Genomic DNA, 25978 nt, shown 5'->3' with positions numbered 1-25978 from the left:
ACCAAACATCTGCACCAAGGACCGATTTACCTATTTGACCCTATGAGGTCATCTTAGTTTGGACAGAAAAGTTAATTCTCTATACTCCAGATCTTCAGCACCTAAGAACATAACAGACCCCCAGATCTATTAGTAGAGTTCTAGAGTCATACTGTGTTATGCTCTTGAGTATGCCCCAAACTGTTCCCATTTCTCCAGAGATGGATAGCTTGATATCTGTTCCACAACCAAGCCTGATCAGAAGGCCTGGACTAAGCACCTTTATCATGAAGTTTTATCCCTAGTTGTCATAGTTCATGTCAACTGACCATTAACACTCTGAAAGACATAGATTTCATTCAGAAAAAACACATCCTTATATGAAAATATTCAGGAGGAAAATAATTCACTTATGTGGAAGATTTAAATTCAGTGCAGCTCAAGATTACAAATCCATCTCCTATGACTTCTCTACCCACCAAGCAAGGAGGGAAGGAGAAAGAGGAGACCTGCAATATTTGTACAGAAAGAGTAAAAAGAAGACATGGAGGATTCATTTGGCAAGACTGAATTTATCAGCAAATCCAAAAAGGAAGCACTGTCACATAACTCAGTGACGAAGGCACTCCTATGGATTCCAGTTCTCTAGACAAAATACCAGGGAGCTGAATGAATATATTCATTTCTCAAATGACTTTAAATATTTGACTGCACTTCAGCTATTGCAAAATCCATTTCTAGGTATTCACAGCTGTAACTTACCCTACTGGAGTCAGCTGCCAAGAAGTAAAGGACAAAAGGGCTAGATACTGTTTCACACCACTCCCTTGATGCACCCAACCCTCAGTCTTATACCTTTAGCCACTGCTGTAACCGCAAAAACTGCCTGATCAATTCAAGAAGCTATCTCCCACCACCTAGGTTCCCATTTGGGATGGCAGTCACCACTCTGACAGCTGAGCTGCGTGATGAATGTCTTGTCGGGAGCCAGCTCAGCCCAGCACTCTCCAAAACTGGGACAAGAGTACTTTCCCACCAAACAGGGGTGCTCTCAGGTTCAAATAAAGACATAGACAGAGAGATACATTTATACATCAAAATAAGAAGAGGAAAGGCAGAACTTGTTCAACAGAAAAATAAGCGCTTAACTTTCTGAAAAAAGAATAAAAAAATGTGAGAGCTTCTTGATTACTCTAGACAACAAAGATGTTTAGGTAAGTCAGATGATTAAATTAGAGCAAAAAGGGGGACATCACTAAATCTGGTGATATTAGGACAGCCTTTGTCAAGTTGTATAAACAACCTTATTAATCTCAATTTGAAGCTATTTTCCACTAACCAACTGATGTGTCTACTTTACATCTGCCATTCTTCCCTAATGAAAGCCTGTCCCAGAAACCCCAATCAAATCAGAAAGTTCTGGAGATACTGAAGTATGCTGGCTCAAACAGCTTATATTTTACAGGAATGGGCACACAAAGGTAGAAGTTACGGAGAAAAAACTTGTGTAGATAAACCAAACTTCCCATTCCTGTACCACCAAAGGCAGACCTCACTTTTGCAGCGCAAAGCAAGATGTCCAACACTGATCTGGCTTGAATAAGGATGTATTCAGTGGAGCACTACACATACACCACCACTTGTTCCCTCTATCAGTCTCAGTTGTTACTTTTTCAGAACAGGTGTTTTCTCTCTCCTGGGAAGGACCAGGAGACAAGAGGTGACCAACTGCAATAGGGGAAAAACGTTTTGCATTTCCAGACAAAAAAAGACAAGAGGATGGAGAAAGACTACAGAATGAGGGGAACAGAGCAGGAAGTACTCCCAACTTAAATCGGCAACAAATGCAAAAGGAGTGTTCGGCATATGACAAGCAGGTAGCCAGTACAGAGAAGTCAGATGAAGCCACCAAGGCAATAGATTTCAGCTGGCTCCCATTTACACAACGTGAGATAATGCCAAGGACAAACATCAACGTGTAACACATACTGAAGTCAGCACCAACAGTTTTGTCTGTTTGGTTTTTTTTGTTTGGAGAGTCCTGACACAGGACACAGAGTCTGACCAGGACATATTTAGATGTAATACTCCTGGGAAAAGGAGAAGGCACAAAAGACAGTAATGTTTAACTTTAGAAGTAAAAAAGTAGAGTGAAGTAAAGTGCTCCATCCAAGGGAAATTCAAAGGTGCATATTATGAACCAGGATTAATCCAACAGATCAAATGTGCCAGGCATGATTATTACAAAGATTAAAGCAGCTATTAGAAGTAAAGACATCCTTCAGAAGTCAAAATCCTGTCTAAATATAACTTTGAAAAGTTTTAAATATAAATTGTGAAACTCTATTGTAGCTAACAAAAAAAAAAGGCAATGCAAAAGTTAATTTGGAAGAGGCTCATACTAATAATAAACACTAAAACTATTTCTAAACATCAGAAGCAGAAAGCTTTCTGATGGAAAAATAAGAAATGATCAGGCGGCTATTGCAATATGAAAAGATGGCAAATGAGTTATTTGAATTCTATGTTCCCATTCCACTTTTGGAAAAAAAAATAAAATGTAAGAATCACCTTCAAACCAAAATGTCAGTAAAATTTTTCAAGAAGGCTTCCATAAAAAATGATTGTCTCTGGAGTTCCCAAAAACAATTCCAAAAGGTAACATCCACGTACAACTGCACTCATTGTATCACTTAAATAGGACTCAGTACAAAGACAATAGATGTAACCACCACCATGAGCTCTGCATTTTCACCAGCTATGAACAAGAGCCTGCACGCCGCCCTCTGAAAGCCTGCACAAGTGGAGGTGACCCACTGCTGCTGTCACCACGGCTGAAGCACACCACCCACTGCCTCACTGCTCACACCCACTGTCTGGCATCCATAAATGTTCAGCAAGCGTTGATGAATGTCAATGGGTGCCAATTTTTCTACATGGAGGAATTCGATGACACACCTTTGCTCCATGCACACTTCCATGTCAGATGCCGCTGTGTCAGATCGCCCCTCTGCTGCCATCTGTCACGCAGCAACAACATGGAACGGAACGTTGGTGGGAAGGTTCCACCTCTACTGCCATGCCACCAACATTGGCCTCTGACGTTGTGAGCTAACATCATAAAACAGGAGGCACTGCTTTCAGAGAAGCCCTTGTACTGTCAAAGTTTGTAACAGACAAACTCACAAAAGTAGGATAAAGACACTTAACAAGTGTAGTAAATGAGAAAAGAGCCTTTGTAAGGTACTCTTAGCAGTACCAGTCTTTTCTGAGGGGCTTAAAGGAATGCGGTTACCTAACTGAAAGAGCGTGCTTACACCTCTGGAATGCTCCATCAAACCTCACATGTAACAGCGATTATCATTCTTTACCCCCTACTCTGATATTTTCTGTAGATTTTTAATTTTTTGCATTCCCATGACTATATGACACGGTATACGGTAAGACCCGTTCATCATAGCACAAGAATGGAGCAATGACTTTCTTTCCTTCTAACACTCTGTGAAACCATCCAGAAGATTTTACAAATATTCCCAGGAATTGCACCATCTTTCAGGAAAGAGGCATTAATTATCTTCTTGTGCTTTATATAGAGAGACGCACTTTGAGAATGGATTTTGCTTCTGTTTTAACTTGCTTTTAGTACGTAGAAAGTATATTTATCTCTTCATAAAGTGGCACGGCACTACATGCTGTAACAAAGCCTACTTTAAATCTCTCAGCTTTCCGAATGACTTCAATTATGCTATGCTATATTATAAATACAAAATAGATGCTTATATCTATATATTAATGTTTCCTGAATAATTATTGTCAGATAAATAATATCTTATAGTTAGAAGTACAATACCAATTTTTAAAATACATATAGAAGTGTATTAAACATATATATACAATTAAATATTAAAATTGAAACTGCAGAAGAGGCTTGGTCACCATTTCTGAGCTATGTGATGACTGTTACACAGACAATATATAAATTACAGCCCTAACAAGCAAAGACTGGGTGAATTTACTGAACTAGACTGGAATTCTTTGCTGCCATTAATGAAGGAACATGAATTCCTAGTTCAGGTCAATTAAACATGCAAAGTACAAAGCAGTTCTCAAAAATATACAAAGTGCTACAGAGTAATTAACACCCAAGCAAACAAAACAATGAGAAGGATAAATGCTTAAAATTAAATAAGTAAATAAAATGCAGTTCCATAGAAGAATTTTGAACTCTCCAGAGATGCTGTCTGTTCCATAATCTAGCAAGAGGACATGGAAAAAGCTCTGCCTTATATAAGCAGGAACAGACATTCAAGTGCCTAAATAAAGGGAGTAAGCAGGGCAATCATCCGAGACAGCATCCGCTAAATTGGATCTGGGTTTCAGTATTAGCAGCTAAGGAGAATAAAATACATTTTAAGAGGCAGTATATTGCGGGACTGAGAGCAATGCTAGGAAAAGCGAACTATTTTTTCTTAATTACTGAGCAAACAAAAAGCTGTAGACTGTGTGAAACAAGTTGTCTGTGCATCCTTACTAAGGGCTACACTGGAGTGGTACCAGCACAACGTAACAAGGGAAAAAACAAAGCCTGCCAATGTCTTCAGTAAGGACAAACCACAACCACCACACACCAGCTCTGTGCTCGCAGAGAAATTAGATGCTTAACTAAGCATACAACCTGTTTATTTTTCTTACAGTCTATGGCCAATGGAAATGCCTTGAATCCCTTATGTCTAATTGGTCTAAGGATTTCTCAGCACGCAGGACTTACAGCTGTTTCTTCCATTCTCTGTCTCCTACTCTTTTCAATTGTTCTTTCTTCTGTTTTCAGCTGATCTTTTTCTCACTCCTCAGATTGTGGTTACACACGATCACTTGAGTTTCCAGAAGGATAAGGCAACCCTGTCTCTGTTTGCAACCATTTGTATGAGCAGAGCTCACCAGTGTATTCACTACCCTGAGTTCCCATTAAGTTAGTTTCAAAGCACCTAGGCTACCCCTCAGGGTCTGCCATTCATTTGTTGTGAATACCTGAACCGCCCACTTCAAAGGTAATACCTAAACAATTGATAGACATAGCATTCTCCTAACAAGACCCACGTTTGGATCTCACAGCAAGAAGTTAAAATGGTCACAGGTCCATACAGCAGACCATAGTATAAAACTTTGGTTTAAGTTCTTAACCATCTTTGATTTGGGTTCACGCAGGGAAAAAAAAATAAAAAAAAAAGGAAAATGAAGGGAAATAGCAGCATGAGAAAGCAAGAGCAAACTTCAGCCTATGTTAGAAAGTCAGTGCTTCTGTAAACATAGTAATCAGCATCGCTGTTACAACTCCTACGAGGATTAGATGAATACTGAAAGATTAAAACAATGTTTTGTTTTGTTTTTACAAGATCAAGAATAATTAGCACCCTGCATTTAACAGAGAGGAGCAGAAAATCTAATGCAAGCTGTAACACACGACCAGAGTATCCTACAGAAGCATATCTTCATTAGGTTCTGCTAGCTTTATATAGAAAACATGAGGTGAAAAAAATCATAGCTCCTAAGTGAAAACATTCATTGTTACAAAAGGATTAGACACATAACTACAAATTTATGTCTTTTTTAATCCAGTTAGTGACATCAGTTAATAACCTGTTATGTAAAAATATAATTGTGTCTTATAAATATAAAACTGTTTGCCCTTTAAATTCAATTCTTTGTTCTTGTATTTTGAAAAATGGTATTTTACCTACACTGCTCATTGCTCGAAATAACTAACCTGACTGCCTTAATTGTTTCCTCTTGATACTGAACACCTCCAATCAACTCTGTATTCAATAATTTTTCTATTTGCACTCAGAGAAGCTTTGAGATAGGACAATCAGAATAACATCTCGTGAATAGAATGGACAAGCACACAATCTAAAATCAAAATCAGAAGGTTTCGTACTACAAGCTTCTGGAAGTAAGATTAGGGCTTAGTAACATGTACCTGACAGCAGTTTGCACTATGTCCTGTAATGAGAGTGTAACAGGGAAAACTGAAGAGATTAAGCCTAAGAAGAACAACATCAGATGTCAGCAAGCCACATAACCTTGTAAATATAGCTTCAGAGAAAGGTTTGAAGATGCAGTTTGATATTTCAAATTGCTAGCTATATTTTGAAATAGTCTTGCAAACAGCGCATACTACCACTGCAGGCGTGGGATGTAGAAAAAGGAAAAAAAATTAATAATGATTAGGTATATTGTCTCTATAGCAAGAACATCAGATACAAAACATAAACACTCAGACCATAAAAAAGAAAGGTCTTGCAGCATGTTGGTTCTTAAGGCCACAAACTTCTGTTTCATCTTACCAAAGACAGAAATGTAATGTAAGTCCCAGAATGTGATAATGTACTGAAACTAGTAAGATATTTTATTTCATTTAGTTGCTAATACAATTTCTCCAGTACTTTTTAAATACAAAACTCAATTTCCTATAAATTACATTTAGGAAGTTAAGAAAGTTTGTCTTAATATGTTTTTGTAGTATGAAGAATTATTTAACCTTCTGTAGCTGACACGGGCAAGAGTTTTCAGGAAATACTCTGATCAGAAGCTGCATGTAGCTATTATTTTTAAAAAGTATACTCTAATGCTGTTAAAGCTCTTCTGCGAATGTATGCCTACTTTATTATTCCTTGTCCTAGTTATAGCTAGTCAGCGCGCTGCATGGAGAAAAGCTTCTGCTGAAGAGAGAATGGCACATCCACCCTGCATAGCAGATTCAAGTGTAATGGAACAGCAGCGATTAGAAATTAAGATGCACTGAAAATATCTGAGATGCATCTGGCCAAAATCTATCTGTTACTGTATCTCCACATTATCTGACGCTCCAAAGGAAATCACGGATTTTTACTGTACATTTAGCAAGGGTCGTTAGACCCCAACATCCTAATTTTCACACACATGTTTCAGCTGAATTCTGCTGAGAGTTTGAAGTAATTTTTAAATGATCCTATATCTACTTAAGTCGAAGAGATTTACTACAACTGAATTTAAATCCTATGTTGGATATGACATAATGAAAGGCCATTCAACTCTGTAAAATTAAAATATGTTACAGGTAAGCTTTGATAAACAAATATTTTTATTGCAGAAAATAAACTGCTTTTATATTCTCAATTCTCAAACATGAAATTAAACCTGATGGCACACCTGCAATTTTTAATGTTAATGTTAAGGGCTCAGGGTGCTGTTGTTTTGTTTTTCTAAACATCACATCTGAAGTACTGACTATATTTCACCTTTCCTTCATGTCTTGTTCATACGTATTAACTATTGCTTAAATTTTATACATATAAAATCACACTTACTACACTAAGTTCTTGATACTGTAAAGACTTTCACTACAAGATAAAATGAGCTAAATTAAGAAGCAAGTTTTTCTTCCCTTGTAACCTTCCCTCCATCTGAGAGATGCATAATGGGCTGAAGAGTGTTATCATTGCCTGGAGGCAACAGGTAGCCTAGAAAAAAATGTCTCCCTTAAAGCAGTACGATGTTAGTCAGATACACACGGTGAAGTGAAAAACAATGCCTGCCAAAATGGAAGATGACTGCTCTACAGATACCTTGCCCAACAGTCTTCACAGAACCACCATGCATGCTTCATTAGAAAAAAAAGTAGCAGATTTTGAGTTTTTTGCTCTATATTGTGGAAAATATAAATCAAATGCTGTTTCATTCCTTATGGTTTAAATATAGTCATTGAATGAATCATATCAGACTGAAGGCAGCTGCATTTTCACAGAAAACTGTTATTTAAATGAAGACTGACTATGCTGTAGTCATTCATGTTTTCCTTACAATTTATCTGAAGTGCATAACAGAAAAGTCAGTATTTGCTTTTCTGCTTTTCAGAACTTCACTCTCATCTTTTAAATACACTCTGATAATACATTTTCTACCATGCTATTTTGCTTAAAGAACCACCTTTTACTTTTCACTCAATTTTGTATTCGTTTTTGTATTGTAAACACAATTCATCATTATTAAAAACTGTCTCTAGCAATCACCCAGCAGAGATTACTGTCTGTTTCCTGCATACTGATTAAGTGCTATGGAACCCAGTAATAGGTTCAGGGCTCAGAAGGGGGTTTTTTTTCGCTCATTTGAAATTTCCTTAAAAGGCGTAGCTATTTTCAGCTTCAAGTATAAGCTGTATATAAGATTTTTATAAGATGAAAACACACTTCCTTCATCCACCACCGTGAAAAGAGTCCTAGATTTACCTAAACTTGTATCGTGTCAATATATTTTCTGATTAAAAAACACAAACACAGTTAAGTAAATTTTTAGCAACACAAAAGCAGAATATTCTTCATTGAGCAGATTTGACTAATTCTTATGCAGGGACAATACTGAAGCAAGTGTGAAAAAAATAGAAGTTATTTTTTAAATTCTGAAGCCTTCACAATTTTCTGCTGTGTCCTTACATTCAATAAGCACTCATTGTCCTCATCTATCCCAAAACAGAATCACTATGGCACAGCAGTCTTCTTTTACACAGTTTCAATAGGGTTTAAAGTGCATCTTTGCCTTTCTTAAAATGGCCACAAATATTTAGACATGGGAATTTGAACACAAGCATCCTTTAATTCCATCTAAAATTAAAATGAAGGTTAGTCCAAATGCCTCTTTGGCATATTCACATAGTTTGTTGCTGGTTGTTTTTGTTTTTGTTTTTAAATTTCCATTATCGCTGAAGGTTGCCTTGTGCTGAAATATAAAGACAAAACAAGCTACATATTTAATTCACCTTTTAAGAAAAGTCTTTGCATATGCATTCATTGTTGCTGTATACATGCAATCCAAGAACTGTCAACATCTGTGTCACTGGAGCTGACCACATACAATCAGCTGTAGCATCTATGCATATTGCAATTAGTGCTTGTAGTCAACAGTCTTGCCATTTAGGTCACATGCAGTCTCTACCCCAGGAGAACTATAGAGTCATAGAATCACCAAGGTAGGAAAAGACCTCCAAGATCATCCAGTCTAACCATTCACCTACCACAAATATTTCCCTACTGACCACATCCCTCAGTACAGCATCTAAATGTTTCCTGAACACCTCCAGGACAGTACTCCACCACCTCCCTGGGCAGACCATTCTACCACCTGACCACTGTCATAAAAGTAGTTTTTCCTAATATTCTACATGAACCTCCCCTGGCACAACTTGAAGCCATTCCCTCTAGATTGGGCACTAGTTATGCGGGAGAAGAGGCTAATCCCCACCTTGCTACAACCTCCCTTCAGGTAGCTGTACAGAGCAATAAGGTCACTCCTGAGCCTCCTCTTCTCCAGGCTAAACAATCCCAGTTCCCTCAGCCGCCCCCCATAAGACTTGTGCTCCAGACCCCTCACCAGCTTCATTGCCCTTCTCTGGAAACACTACATGGCCTCAAAGTCTTTCTTGTAGTGAGGGGCCCAAAACCGAACACAGTACTCAAGGTATGACCTCACCAGAGCTGAGTACAGAGGGACAATGACTTCCCTGCTCCTGCTGGCAACACTATTTCTGATACAAGCCAGGATGCCATTGGCCTTCTTGGCCACCTGGGCACACTGCTGGCTCAGGCTCAGCCGAGCGTCAACCAACACCCCCAGCTCCATTTCTTCTACACAGTCATCCTATGCCCCAAGCCTGTAGTGTTGGCTGGGTTGTTGTGAACCTGGCAGGGCCTTCCTACCGCCAGGCAGATCGATACTTCCTGCCAGCTTGGTGTCATCTACAAACTTACTGAGGGTGCACTCAGTGCCCTCATCCAGGTCATCGATAAAGATACTGAACAAGATAGGCCCCTGTACCAACCCCTGAGGAACACCACTCATGACCGGTCACCAGCTGGATTTAACTCCATTCACCACCACTCTCTGAGCCCGGCCATCCAGCCAGTTCTTTACCCAGTAAAGGCTGTACCTGTCCAAGCCACAGGTTGTCAGCTTCTGTAGAAAAATACTGTGGGTGACAGCGTCAAAGGCTTTGCTGATGTCTAGGTAGACTACATCAGCAGACTTTCCCTCATCCACCAGTTGGATCATCTGGTCATAGAAGGAGATCAGGTTGGTCAAGCAGGATCTGACTTGTGAACCCATGCTGGCTGGGCCTGCTCCCTTGGTTGTCCCCCACATGCCATGTAATTTCCCTCAAGGTGATCTGTTCCATAAACTTTCCTGGTCAGGCTGACAGGGCTGCAGTACCCTGGATCCTCCTTATGACACTTCTTGTAGATGGGAGTCACACTGACAAGACTCCAATCCTGAGACCTATCTGGTTGATCAGAAAATCTGATAGATGGTGGAAAGCAGCTTGGCAATCATGTCCATCAGCTCCCTCAGCACCCATTGTGGACCCATGGACTTGTGACGGTCCAGGAGGAGTAGTAGGTCTCTAATTGTTTCCACCTGAATTGTGGGGGGTTTTATTCTGCTCCAAGACTTCAAGGTCACGGGGTAGAGTACCCAAGGATAACTGGTCTGACTTTTAAGACAGATGTAAAGAAGGCATTGAGAACCTCAGCCTTCTGCTTATCCTCAGTGGTCACACTCCCCACTGCATCCAGTAAAGGCTGGAGATTCCCCTTAGTCTTCCTCTTACTGTTATTTGTAAATCAGTTTTTTTTTCCTCTTTTACCCCAGTGGCCAGGTTGAGTTCAAGCTTGGCTTTTGCATTTCTAATTTTCTCCCTGCACATTCTAACAACTTATTTGTATTCTCCCTGAGTTGCCCATCCCTTCTTCCACAGGAAGTTAATCCTATTCACCAAAAGTCAGGCTTGTTCAGTGTTTAGAGTGCTTAACCTTGGGCTGCTATTCTGATCTAATTTCCTATTTCAAACTAGAAAAAATAGCATCATAACGTTTACTTAATGTTCTAATACAGAAAACAATCTGTGGAGCAGTTAAGGATACCAGACAGTGACATATTCAGAGGTGTGAAGAGAGCACACAATAATAAACCCACTTTTTAGTACTAATTGTTTTCCTGTCTAGTCTGGGTGTTCCGTTCCACAGCCTTGTTTCTGAGGTGCTTTGCTAACTGACAGCAGCCTGACATACAGTGGTGCTCTCTCAGAGTCTTCCTGCTTACCATAGCGCTGAAAACTTGTGTCCGTTTTATCACATATTCAGGTATCGAGCCTGAGACAAGCAATACTTAGGCCCTCCTGACACCACTAACTGCAAAAACAGTTATGATAGCACACTAGTTCAGAGGCTATTGAAAATAATTCATCCTCAAATCAGGCTTCTGATATGGGTATAGATACATATTTACATATGAACCTTCCCTGATGCAACTTGAGGACATTCCCTCTTATCCTATCACTGCTACATGGAAGAAGAGGCCAACCCATGCTATAAGGTCTCCCCGAACCTCCTCTTCTCCAGACTGAACAACCCCAGTTCCCTCAACCACTCCCCATACGACTTGTGCTCGAGACCCATCACAGCTTCACTGCCCTTCTCTGGACATACTCCAAGGCCTCAATGTCTTTCTTGTAGTGAACTGTAATTTCTCGATCACTTAAAGTGGTCAATAAAGAACCAGCACCACTTCTAAAGAATTGATCCTGTCCTCTGCACAAACCCCAGACACCCATGCCTACCCCTTACATTAGCACAATTCTACTTTCAGTCACACAGTAAAATGAATTGGGAAATTGATCCGTGTTCAATTAATTGCAAAGAAAGAAAGAAAAAGAGTAGCTATGGAGATGCATTCAGAATTACCTTCACTGCTATCTGAATAATCTCTCCAGTTCTCCTAACAAAAATGAAAATAAGGAAAGCAAAGCCAGGCATGGGACCTTTCAGAACAACACTGGCCATGTTACTTCAAGGAACCTGAGACCTGCCTGAAACAAAATTCTTTGTGTTTGTTATTGTTAACAAGCAAATACATCAAACTTCAGGATCTTTGGGGCATGCTTTTGGAAAACCATTTCTGTGGAAACTGTTTCAGGTATCTAATTTGGAATACAGCAAACTGAACCAATTGAGACCATCACTTGGATGGTCAATGCTACAGAAAGACTGATTCAAATACTATCAAATATATTTTCACAAATCAGCCTCTTGCTTCAAGATGGTTTCTGAACCTATGAGTTACTTACACACCAATGATACTGCAGGCCCAGCACATTCTGCTTGTGTCTCAAAACTTCAAAATCAATTTGAGCTGTGCAACTGGTAAGATTACCCTGGTAACTATCACATGGATACAATTTAGGACTGAGCTACTATCAGATTTGCAAGACTGCTCACACCCCAAAAATAGCTAATATAGGCTAGCAGTAGCCAAGAAACAAGCACTACCATGGCATATTCATAAAGACAACACAGCAAGGCTTAAAAATGCAACAAAAGACACTCTCTTTCTGGAAAGCAAGCCCTGGCAATAATTAAATCCACAGTGACGTCATGTGAACAGCATCATTTTCACAGTGGCTGGAAGAGTCAGCCAATTTACAACAAGCCTAAGAAGTTGAACAACATTACAGCAGGATGTAATGTGGCTGGCTCTCTTCAAGCAAGGTGCATTTCAAGAGCTAACCATTAGCAGGATTACAACATCAGTCCTGATGCATCTGTAAGGCACCATTCCCACTGGGAAACCCTGGAAAGACTACAACAGCAGGACTATCAGCAGCCCTGACTCTCACAAAGTAAAGATAATTTCTGCAAGATAGATGTGCTAACAAAAATATCATTGTGCGGTGAAAAGACCTGAAAACCAAGCTCATGCATACTGGAATTATCTAAGATGATGATCCTGAGCTTCAGAGAAAGCCAACATGGAGAGCACAAGGGTAAACATTTTGCATCCAAGATGCTTCAGAGAGGAAAGAGTCCTGTTTCTAAATCCCTTCAATATTCCACAGAAGCTTGTATCAACCACAACTCTATGGCAGCGCTCCCAGAGTTTTCAAGAGGGGAACAGGGGAGACAGGAGACCAAGTGTTTTGTTTTTTTCCCCTGATGTTTAAAGGGAATACAAGACAATGAGTAAACGTACCTTCTAAGTCCCTGGACCCAACTGAAGTATATAATACAAAAGTGCAAAACTGAAGATAGTCACACAACAGATACAAGAAAAATCATATAAAATTGAATTGTTCAATTGGAAGATCATTAAGTCCAAATCATAACTATCTTGTAGCAATATTCATGAACAGAAACAACTAAGTCAATACCTCTGAGGTTTTCAGGCAGCAAGCTTGTGTTTCTAGCCTAGCAAAGCCTATAATACGTCCTTCTTTCTCAGAAAGACTCCTTCTGGACTACTCATGAATTTTTCAGATCCCGATCCAAGACCTATTAGGACCCAGGTCAGATGTAATCAGAAGGATGCAAACCTGTTCTTCATAAGTTTATTTTTCTGAATTTGCAAACTCTCGTGTTCCTGAACTTAGTGTTTTTTAAATGTAGAAGAATCTCCGCATTGCAGAGCAGTCTATCACTTGGTAAAAGCAAAATCTATGAGATCAATTGCTAAATATGTCTTATTTTTTTAAAACTATTTCTCCCTTCTGAAAATTCAGTTAGTATGAACATTTTGTATTTCTGCAATGACCACACATTGTTAGTTTTAAAAACCTTTTAATTAAAAATTAAGATAAAAATCAGACTACGGTTAATGCTTATGGCTGCCCAAAATTGTTATTCATGAGTGTTTCAGAGGACCATGTCTTTACCAACATTTTGAAGATGATGCATACCACATCCTGTTTCCAATTTTAAAATCTGAATGTACACTGTCATTACACAACTCCAATCTGTTTTGTTTATTTTCCATATATACACCATAAAAGCATTCCTAAGAATTGGACTGCAGCAAGACGTACAGTTCACCTACAGAGAGCTTTTGAATTCTTAAATTCTTGTGAATTCAAGGCCTGAGACTTATTACTTGAGGGTCATGACGCGTTAACTTCCATTTCAGTCCTCCTTCTAATGACAAGCAAAATACTAGTAAATGTAAGAGGTCTGAGATGAACACTCCTTGAAAAAATACTCAAATTCTGCTGACAACATGTGTATGATTTTTCACTGTGGAACTGAGATCAAACTGGACAATAACATTACAGTTTTGCCTAAAAATCTTCTCTCCACTATGAGGACAACATCTATAAACAAAGGTACTGACCCTTTTCACAAGCTACACTTTCTTATTTTCCTACTTATATTTCATGTTCTCTTTGATACATCCACTACTTGCATTATATCACAGTATTTTCCCCTTACCTCTCTGCCAGACTTCCCTGGGATCTGCTTCTGAGTCTCCTTTAATTTGCGTGCATTATCAAGTTCTGCTTGAAGTTTTGAAGCTAATTCCTTCAAACAAAGTGGTAGTACTGAATTAGTTTGACCATTTTGAACTTTCAGAAACCTTTCTATCAGAAGTAACTACTCATTTCACTTCTTTACGTTTTAGTATATTCTAAAAAAAACCCTAATGACACAAAAAGACTAGAGAAAGTGTCAATATAATTCACACAATTCTTTACTGGAAATAAAATACAAATAATTGTTCAGACAAGATGTACCTACATTATAGAATTACATACTGCAATGAAAACACCTGAAATGTCATGTTTTTATTTAAAAACTAATTCAGAGTGCATATGCAGAAAAAAATGCATATTTAAAGTGACAGCAAAATTGCAATGTCATCTTCTGCTACATGATTTTGGCAAAAGAAAAAGGTATCGAGGTATCATAATTAAAGAATCGCTCTCCTCCCACAAACCACTTGGATGCTTATTCAAAATATTCTTTATTCTGTTGCTGTCAGGCTAAAGAGAAGTAAGCCATACTTGCACTCAAACTTTCATTTGAACAATGCTACTGAAGCACCACCTACAAAACATCTGAGTCACTGATAATAATCTCGCACAATCCGGTAATATAGCTGCATTAATTCATAAGCACATTTTTTTCTCTGTTTATTTCTGTCACATAAATATTCTATTTAAATTAAATATTCTATTTAAGTTACACTTAAAAGTGGTATCATCAAATCTTACATGATCAGGTTTCAGAGAATTTCTCATTTGCTCAGAAAATATACTTATGTACTTTTGTTGTTCGTCTGGTTGTTTAAGATTAAAGCACTGTGAGCAAAATTGCAGTAAATTGTCACAATTTTTCGAAAACATTACCATGTTTCCCATGAGCTCAGCTTTCACAATCCTGGCTCCCAGTTTGTTCATCTCATTTTCACTAAGGACCCGAGGCGGCTCATCTTCTGATGGATGCCTGTAAAATATCATCAGCACTAAACCTACACAAAAAAGATACTGTATTCACCTGCGTAATTATTATATATCTACTGCATTGGCACATATATTCGTACTGTCAAAAATAATAACAACATACTATGGAAACATACTTGCAGTCAGAAGTTGTCATTGTTATAATTATTCTCCTTTACAAAGAACACTACCAAGGCCTCTGAAACCAAAAAGCTTAAAGAAATGTCATGAGGTATCTTTCCTTTTGAGTTCATTAAAATGAAAAGCACTATCCAATAAACACTTTCCCAGCATAAAAAAAAAAGACAGTCAAGAGCCAGTACTAGGTATAAGACAACAAAAACCAAGGAAAATATTAGTAAAAAGAGTAACTTAAACCCACTTTGTAGCCATCCTTTCTGGCTTTGGTCATGTACCCATTTCCCAGCTCTCCTGTGGCCTTCCATCTCTTGAAGACTAATTCTATGCTCATATGTATCTCCTCACAGCACCATCTCTGTTTATACCAATGTTATGGCTGGTATGGTAAAATTTCTGTGGAAAATTACCTGGTACCATTTATAAAATATGAAATGTCCCTAGGGAACCTACTGGTACTTCTTGGAATAGCTTCTTGGGATAATAAATAAGATCTTAAAGAGTAACTGTAAAAAGCCATCAGACAAGTTTTTTTCTCTAACTCTAAAACAGATTTAAACAACCAACTCTGAATATAAAAGAGCTAATAAAAGTAATATAAAAATCCAGTTATGATATCGGTCCCTGCTATTAAAAGGAAGACTGAATTCACTCACAAATGAATACAATTAAATCCTGTAGGAATTGAAGAATGGGAGGATGGCATGATTTTTAAACATTATTTTTACCCCTGCAGAAATCACCCATTGCTTTTATCTTTGTCTTGAAGATGTCCAATCCAAAACCCAAAAGGCAACAAAAATATTTACGTTAACTTCACTAGAAACAGAACCTTCACAGATGAAGTTCTCGATTCCCCTTAACCTCTATTTTCAAAACAAGGCAGAGCACTTGAGTAAAGGGAATGAAAGATGGTTATCAATTCATGCACAATTTTTTTGAGTAGTGTTTGTACTTGAATCATCACTTAAAACTTTTTGAGACTAGTGGCATTGTTTTGTTGTTTGCTTTGTTTGTTCTTTTTTGTCTCAGATTAAACTCTAAAGCAGTCACATTATTAAGTGTGATGTCCTGCAAACACTAGCTGGATGGACTTTTCCTCTGGAGAGATCCCTTGGACATCTAATCAGCACTTTTAATTAACCTGTGTCATAAATGTCCACAACACTTTGATTTATAGACTGAAGAAACTCTCCCCATGTTTTAGAAGTGGTTAAATCTAAAAGGTACATTGTCAGTGTGAGAGAAGAGGAATTGAACTAGCAACACCTATTAATTCAAGGCTTCATTTCAGTGTAGGTTTACTTCTAGTGACTGACTGAACAACACTGAAAGCATACATGCAACACAAGCTTTACAACTTCAGGGAGAAAAAGAATGCTGCAGCTTATAAATCGTTCAACAAATTAACTACCTCAAATACCCAACCCCAAAAAGTTGCAAGAGTCAGAACAAACAAGTTATCACTGAAGGGAACAGGAAGACATGTCATTTTCTGTCTCAAACACAGCAACGAGACACACACAGGGAGCTGAGAGTCAGTTTAAAAGAGCCTGAAAAAAAAGCAATAAACAGAGGCTACTTAGATCTGGAAAACCATACAATCTTCACTCTACTGATAAATCAGCTCAGTAATCAAATTGGTTAAGAAATAGAATTATAATATAAAAGAAGATGCATAATTGGGTTTAAGAGTACCAAAACAGAAAACATGCAAAATAAAGTATCAGCTAAATAGCTTCTATGCTTAATTCTATTCTGTGAGGGAAAGAAAAGAATTACATCAAGTTATCTGTTCTACCATTACAATTTAATTCAGTGTACTGGAATAAGCAAACCACTTCTGCACACAATCTAGTTTTCCCAAATTTGCAGATCTTCCCAGTTACAGTCAGCATTGCACTTATTACATGTAGTAAAACCAAAAAGGAAAAGATACAGCTTCTGTACTTGTCACACAAAAAATGTGATTTACCCTCATCTAACAAAAAAAAAAAAAAAAAAAAGCAATTGTAAAGCAGTAGTTGCTTGTTCTAAGTTAACAGTAAGGAAGTGATTTTGACATCCAGTGCTAGGGCACACAAACTGCTTATGACAGAATGGCAAACTACTCCTGCCACAATGCATACTCAAAACCATGCTTTAAAAAACAAGAAGTCAACACCATTTTTACTCCTGCTATGAAAGGAAATGTACGTTTCATTAGCTCCCTTCAAAGCAGAAAATGTAGTAAGTAAAATCTGGAAGAACCACACAACCTGTGGAATACAAAGAGTTGTGCAGACTCAGCCACTTGTCTTTGGTTAGTCACTCAGTACTGGTTTCATGTACAATTTACCTTTGCAAATACACAGCAGGGTTTCTGCAAGTACTACACGTAGGATCAGTTGTAAGTAAAATCAAGAATTGTAAGGTATTGTCTTGTTACCAGAATCCAACATTCAGGCATTAAAACCGAATTCATAATCTTGCTGTAAGAATTTTTAATGCAAATAACTGACAGGAGCATTTGAGAAACAAGGAATTGTACTTGATCACATTTCATCAAATGCTGTTCCTGACTAAATCGTATCGGTCACCTTACAGATGCAGGCCAAGAACAATCACTTACTTGCCCAACTTCCCCAAGCAGTCAAACTACATACAAGCATAACACCACCCCAATTCTAAAACACTTCTGCACATGTTTACCTACTATCAGGAAGATCCAAAGGAAACCTTCAGAATAATTACCACGCTAGTCATGTCACTGGCAGAACCAACAAGCTGGTAATGATGGAGAACAGGTGGCTTTAAGAAGAGGAACAGCTCAATTTTCTGCAACTTATTTTTCTGACCATCTCTCCTTACTGCTTCCCATTGCCTTTCAGTAAAGCAAGTCGACCAAACTGAAATTCCCATCACATACTGCCTTGCATCACCCTTCCCATTCCTTTTCATCTTATTTTCACAAAAAAATAAACCTTTCTAATCAATATCTTCTACTATTCTACATATGCTATGACTTATGTGTGAATCTTACAAGAGGCAAACATACCCCTTGGGTTTTAATAATTATTTCAGTTTTCAGTCTGCATTTCTGAACATTTAAAGTTTGTCTTTCCTAAATTAAACAAAACATGAAACACGGTTTTGCTTGGTAGAGGTTAATAGAACATTTTTACTATAGACTGAACTAACGTTATAAAGAAGCAGCAAAATAATCTGTAACTGGCAATTCTCAAATACACCAAGGAAACAGGGGAAATAGAGGTGTTAATTAATTCTACACTGGTCCATCTTGACTGTGCCTGGCTGGGAGACAAGCAGACAAGTGTCTACGTAATCAAAAAGATCTGACATGGACAGATTGAATACTATTACAAAGACACAGTGTTAGGCATAATTTGCCATGAGCAATACAGACAAACCAAAGGCAAGAAAAGGTGTTTGTAAAAATACCTTGAACATGATGTTGTACTGTCAGATGTTTGTCTCTTCTCAGGGATATTGGTTGGGTATTCCTCTCGTGATCTCTCTTTTTCAACACTTTGAGTTCTTTCACCATCATTTTTTGCTGCAGCATCTGATGACTTCTGATCAGACACTGATTTTTCATTGTTATCTTGTGTGTGCGTTTTGTTCCACAACGGAGTATCCTCACTGGGTTTTTGGAAACGGCTGCTCAAAGAGCTATGAAGAGGAGGTTTTGAAGAAGATCCCTGTGACCTGCAGTCCCCAGATGCGCTGTAAGATGACAAGTCATCTTCAGAGGGTTTCAGAAATTTGTGTTTTATGTCACTTAGAGACACGCTCTTTTCTTTACTTCGTTTTTCATCCAAGTGTTTTTCCACTTTGGAGCTATAGCCTCTCAATTCCGAGTCTCTGCTACTGTGTCCATGTTCTTGGTCCGCTCTTGATCCATCTCTTTTGTAACCTCTGTCTTCCTGTGCCCATCCTTTGCCATACTTCTCCCTTGTATGTCCCCCAAACATGTTTCTACCATCTTCATGTCGTGTCTCATCTTTCATACGGTGTTCGATCTTCTCATTTTCTGAGTAGTCAGGTTTTTTCCATCTACTACTTCTATAATCATTTTTCTTCTTGGATGCAACTTTTTCAGCTTCTTCTAACCGTGACTGAAATGCCTCCATGGACTACAAGAAAGAACAAAAAAGGTCACACTGCTTTTAAGATCATGGAGTATCGTAAAGCTCCCTAAGAAATATTACCAAAAAAAAAGCACCATTCCGTGAAAATGTATCACTGTGCAGAACCATGAGCCATGGAGTGGAAAGGAAGACCAAGTCAAACAAAAAAAGGAATTAACAGCGCTCCAATGGGAAAGCATTCTGATCCCTTCTCTTGGACAGTTTCTAACTTTCATTCAGTGACTCTACTGTAAAGTGCTGAACGTTCCTGGGAACAGGAACCACAGCCTCAGAACTGTTTCCTCCAGCTAGCCCAGCGATTAGGGGCTTCAGCTGGGAAGAAAGGTTTCTTCTTACTTGCTCATGAACTTTACATTTACGTTCACTGGATGTTCAGCTTTTACAGAACCGATGGATGTTCCCACTAAACCATTTTATCATCCAGCTGAATTCTTAAAAACACAAGAGAGAAAGCTCAAAATCAAAATCCTATCCATTACCCAATTATACAAAATGTGAACTGTTCCTCTTCTTTCTTTTGAGCAGAGTTAAATGCCACTAATTACATGTTTTTCACAGAATGGCTTGGATGGGAAGGAATCTTAAAGACCATCTAGATTTTGCTCAAAACATTACATACTGAGGCATAGCAGGCCAAGATCTCTTTCAGTGACTGCCCTGTACTACAGCAGCTGGAGTGTTCATGTGTTTGAATGCTAGTTTCTTGAAAAAGACTCTTAAAAATAATATTCTTTAAAAATCACTGGCACCAATTAATTTCCACCAGCGCTGACCTTGTTGGTTTCATCATTCAGGAGTGACAAGACAACAGTATGAAGTCACACTGTCTTATTGACAGTCACAACGAAACCAACCAAAAAAAAAAAAGACAAACCAAAAAACCCAACACACACACCCCACACACAAAACTCAAATATAAAACTACAGCCAAGATTAAATGCTAACATCCCACACATTTGACTAGTGCTTATAAAGACTATATTACTATATCTAAAGGCCTCAAAGAGCAATCTGATGTAGCTGTAGATGTACCTGTTCACTGCAGGGGAGTTGGACTAGATGAGCTCTAAAGGCCCCTTCCAACTCAAATGACACTATGATTCTTTGATTCTAATATTGCTATGGCAGACTTAATAAAGTAGTCTTTAAAAATAATTTTTAAACACTTCAGAAACATACAGTTTTCTCAGTGCACTGGGATAAGTGGCCAGAAGATACAAATCTGGTAAAACCCGACACAGTTCTCCAAATTATCTTGGAATTATTATTATCCACAAACTGTATATGCAGGAAAAAATTATATTTTCTAATAACTATAACAATTTTGAAAGCATTCAGGTACCTTCCAATGTTGAAGGAAATTATTTTAATATATGTGATCCTATAGCAAATCTAAATAATATTTAACAAAAAAGATATTAAATGAATTTGGATAGCATTAAACTCTTTGTCACTTCAGAGAATCTTAAGAGGCTGCTTTTTCCTGCTTCTTTCCTACTGCTCTTTTCTGACTCTGCACATTAAGTATTTGTGCTTTTACATGACAGTAACCATTTCCAAGCACGTATTAGTATTAAAAAAAAAAATTAATTGAAGATTCTTACCCCGTATCTTTCAGCTACGATTTCCTCAATATTTCGTTTCTCTCTCTCAGCCTGCTCTTTCATTCTCTGATATGATTTCCGTAACCAACTTAAACCAGCATCTTCTATCACTGTAACTAAAATAGAAAACAATGAGAAGTCATAATTTTGTATTTCAGTAGTTACTCCTATTTAAAACTTGCTCTGTATGTGACATGAAACCTTCACCTGAAGTTAATGTAATAACTGGTGGGATGCAGAAGAAAAATAGAAGGAATATAATAATGCAATTACACATTTTTATAAGTTCAGACGAGTGTACCACAGTCATACTACTGATTCAATTTAAGATTCTCTATTTTGTTGCAGAACACAACATAAATCTTCCAAGACAGGAGCAGCACACAAAAAGCTGTGGGATTTTTCTAAATGAACTTAAAGAACTTTCTTATTGTTTTCACCTTCTACATCTGTTCTTTGGCACACTTGTTCAATATAAACAAGTGAATTTTCCTTCTCAGAAAATTGAAGAATAACCCATTGCTTTTCCTTTGAGAAGCTAGCAGAGGTCTTAACACACAAGACACATACCCAGCAATGCCTGTCACCCTTCATAAAGCACTGATCTCTGCTACTCCTACAAGTGTACATGAGGCTAATGGTTTGTAGGACAGACTGTCCACAGGAAAAGATTCCCAAACAGAAATATAAGGGACCCTAGTGTTCCCTGATGACAGAATACAAGGGTCCTTTTTACCACATGATAAATGTTTCATGACATTACGAAAAACACTTTTCCAGCAGTTTTTGCTAGAAACAGACGAGATAACCCCAGGGTAAGGAAAGAAACAAAAAGGTTACAAAAATAATATCTTTCACAAATTACATCTGTAATGCACTTCATTCTAATGTGACTCAGACTTCTGTACTTGAGTATTTTAAAACTATAATTTGTGTAATGGAATGAAAGAAACCAAATGAGATGACAACAATTTATCTTGTCTTGGTTAAATCATGCTTCTTTCTTTTGATTATTTCCACATGGAGAATTTCTATGAAGATACTGAAGGTTAAACCACTCAAGACTAACAACCAGTGAAGAGAAATTCTGCAAAACAATGTATAATAATATTAACCCAATATTCACTATGGAATTTTCATCTAAATTCTACTTTATCCATAATCCTGTTACATTAACATTTGTAGTAACTTGCTAGTAATCCAGAGAGCGGAGAGAGAAATTTAAGATTATTAATAAAGTCACTGTTTACCTTTTTTAACTGAAGTTGATTCATCTTCCTCTGGTGGCAATCCCGTACCACCATCTTTCCAATAGGGATTCAGTTCTCTTTCAGAAAGCGTGGCCTAATACAGAAATAATTTTTATGCATGCATAGCATTATGTTTTATATTCATTATCAGTGTAGCAGTAACATGCACTTGTGTCTGAAGCAGGGCTATGATAGTTTTTGGTTTTACCTCAAGAAATCTCAAAATAGATTGCTTATTGTGATTCTGTCAACTTACTTCTCTGGAAGCAAGCTAGAAAGTTCACTGAAGAAAATTTTTAATAGGAAATTCCAGCAGTGACAGAAGTTTATATTTGTCTCCATTCTATTTTCAACTCATCATGCTATGTACATCTGTTGTAAGATGGTTTGGGGTACCAAATAAAGGATGGACAAAAACATAAAGCTGCGTGGAAAGCAAGCAGTTGGGTGGGACAGTCTATAAAGAGCATATTCTTCTAGGATCAAGAATACTTATAAGTTGTCATTAACCATACAGTACACGCTGACAGTCTGGTAATGGTCCTTCAACAGGTCAGAAAAAATGTTCAGCAAAATATTACACAGGAAAAAAGAAAAGATTAATCTCTGCTCAATAGCCTTTACCCAAAGTGCTATAAAGCACACAAGAGCAGTCCAGGTCAGCTTGGTTTTTAACTACAGTGTAAATAACCGAAAAGCATGGCAGCAACAAAAGGCTGTGATGATCAACTACCTTTACAAATCAGATCACATTGCATTTAAAGGACTGAAAGAACAAATGAAGCAGTCAATAACTGTGCATACACAAAACTAATTTTATGACACCAATCCCTTCCCCAGTTGGACCCTGATCCTCCCAAGTGTTAATGCACAACTACTGCATGAAAAACATTGCAACTGCTCTGAATTCTTTCTTCATGAAAAAAGCAGCCTCAGCATATAATGCTTTAACACAGAAACCTGAGTGAGCTTTTATCACACAAAACAACAGGGCTCCTTTCACACACATCATGGGGAAAAGGCCAGACCAACAGTATGTAAATAAACAAAACATCTCGGAAGTACTTCAATCATTACAGAACTGCGTACTTTCTAAGCTGGCTTTTTTCTTACTGAAAAGATAGCTAAGGACTTTTCTCTACAAGATAAACCTGCTACATGAACTCTTCCTAACCCAAACAGAATAAAAATCTGATTAACTTCATTAGAACCATCATCACACACAACATCAGGCATTAATCTAAATAATTTAAAAGCATACTGAGACTTAGGTATTTGAACCAATTTGTTACACAAAATGTAGTAAAATGTAGAAAGAAACTGGTGCGTTAATTCCTCCTACCTGCTCAATTTCTCGAGCTTTCTGTCGTTCCAGTATTTTGTCTTTCTCTCTTTCACCTTTGACAGACGCTAGTGACATGGTTTTCAAAGACATGAAGTCTAGATTCATCCATTCTTCTCTCTTCAAAAAAAAAAAAAGGAAATAATGCAACCATTGACAAGAGCTATTTACAATAAACAGCATACGTTTTACAAATACATATGAAATATTTTGATTAAAAGCAAAAGTGATTTTAAGAACTTCAAACTTTCAATATTTGTGCATGCAAACAGATTTTATATCTTTCTGTAAAGCAACCAACGAATTGTAGGGATTGGAATGGACCTCTGGAGATGACCCAGTCCAACCACCCTGCTAAAGCAGGTTCCCTCACGTGAGTCACACAGGTGGGCATCCAGGCGGGTTCTGAATATCTCCAGAGGGGACTCCACAACCTCTCTGGGCAGCCTGTTCCAGTGCTCTGTCACCCTCATAGTAAGCAAGTTTTCACATGTTCAGACGCAACTTCCTGTGTTCCAATTTATGCCCGCTGCCCCCTGTCCTCCATCCCGTGTATTTAAAACACTAGTAAATATGCAAACCATATAGACAGCTTTTTTTAATTTTTGCTTAAGTGAACACCGTGCATCTAAACCAATTCCTTTTCCATCTTTACAGAATTACATTTTGCTGCTTTTGGCTTCATGAACTCCTACATATCTTCTAGCATATACAAAATCTGCAAAAAAAAAATCACTGAGCATAGTTCATACCTGGGATACCTCAGCATCTAACAGCACCCTCAAATTAAACAGTGGCACATCTAAATTCTGTGATCTGTACCCCACAACAGCAGGTAGAAAACTGCATCTGCTGAACCAAAACCAGACTGAGGACATTTAAAAATGAGGACTACTTCCTAAAGAACAGCAGCATATGGACAGCCTACTCAAATTTCAAACGCTACTCCTTTATACATACAAAACCTGAAGCATCAAAAGAAGGCAGTGTCATACACATTATAAGCAACTACTCTGCAAAAGCATTTGGAACACTTCTGCGTATAGTATAGCAATCAAAATGACAAGGCTACACCTATTTTGAAACATGTCCTTGCAGAAGAGTCTTCAAGTGTCTTTGCTACAGTTCAAGTCTGAGCTGTCAATCTGAACAGATGCTGCCTCTCTGGGTTCCTCTAGGGCTGCTCTCTGCCCTACAGAGAGATCTGGACAGGCTGGATCTCTGGGCTGAAGCCAACAGGATGAGGTTCAACAAGACCAAGTGCCGGGTCCTGCACTTCGGCCGCAACAACCCCAGGCAATGCTACAGGCTTGGGGCAGAGTGGCTGGAAAGTTGTATGGAGGAAACGGACCTAGGGGTATTAGTCGACGCTCGGCTGAGCCTGAGCCAGCAGTGTGCCCAGGTGGCCAAGAAGCCCAATGGCATCCTGGCTTGTATCAGAAATAGTGTTGCCAGCAGGAGTAGGGAAGTCATTCTCCCTCTGTACTCAGCCCTGGTGAGGCCCCACCTCGAGTACTGTGTCCCGTTTTGGGCCCCTCACTGTAAAAAAGACATTGAGGCCCTGGAGCGTGTTCAGAGGAGGGCGACGAAGCTGGTGAGGGGTCTGGAGCACAGGCCTTATGAGGAGCGGCTGAGGGAGCTGGGATTGTTCAGTCTGGAGAAGAGGAGGCTCAGGGGAGACCTCATCGCTCTCTATAACTACCTGAAGGGAGGTTGTAGTGAGCTGGGGGTCAGCCTCTTCTCTCTTGTAACTAGTGACAGGACGAGGGGGAATGGCTTCGAGTTGCGCCAGGGGAGATTTAGGCTGGACATTAGGAAATACTACTTTTCTGAAAGAGTGGTCAGACGCTGGAACAGGCTGCCCAGGGAGGTGGTTGAGTCACCGTCCCTGGAGGTGTTCAAGAAACGTTTAGATATAGCATTGAGAGACCTGGTTTAGTGGGGTTATGTTGGTGGTAGGTGGATGGTTGGACTAGGTGATCTTGTAGGTCTTTTCCAACCTAGCTAATTCTATGATTCTATGATTCTATAAATTATGATGATATTCGTAAGGACTTGACCACAAAAATGATCCAATGGATGGAATGCCTTCCCTATGAGGACAAGCTAAGAGAGTTGAGGCTGCTCAGTCTGGAGAAGAGAAGGCTCTGGGAAGACCTGAGAGTGGCCTTCCATTATCTAAAGGGGAGCTTTAAGAAAGCAGAGGATAGACCCTCTAGTAG

The 25978-nt window shown here is 38.5% G+C and overlaps 1 protein-coding gene across 2 annotated transcripts in view; it reads right to left on the bottom strand.

The window, feature by feature from the left end:
• The window catches only part of CWF19L2 (CWF19 like 2, cell cycle control (S. pombe)), a 67958-nt gene that overhangs the window by 30094 nt on the left and 11886 nt on the right, over positions 1 to 25978 (bottom strand). For both annotated transcript variants that reach the window (XM_021380534.1, XM_021380543.1), the window contains exons 5-10: positions 23757 to 23876; positions 22415 to 22508; positions 21165 to 21280; positions 18851 to 19545; positions 15179 to 15275; positions 14262 to 14351 (exon numbers count right to left, since the gene is read on the bottom strand). In XM_021380534.1, the coding sequence (XP_021236209.1) occupies positions 14262 to 14351; positions 15179 to 15275; positions 18851 to 19545; positions 21165 to 21280; positions 22415 to 22508; positions 23757 to 23876 (1212 nt within the window). The remainder of the gene's footprint in view (positions 1 to 14261; positions 14352 to 15178; positions 15276 to 18850; positions 19546 to 21164; positions 21281 to 22414; positions 22509 to 23756; positions 23877 to 25978) is intronic.

Source organism: Numida meleagris, chromosome 1 (assembly GCF_002078875.1).
Source record: "Numida meleagris isolate 19003 breed g44 Domestic line chromosome 1, NumMel1.0, whole genome shotgun sequence".
Taxonomy (NCBI): domain Eukaryota; kingdom Metazoa; phylum Chordata; class Aves; order Galliformes; family Numididae; genus Numida; species Numida meleagris.
The sequence above is the reverse complement of the archived record's forward strand: the minus strand, read 5'-3'. Positions and strand labels throughout refer to the sequence as shown.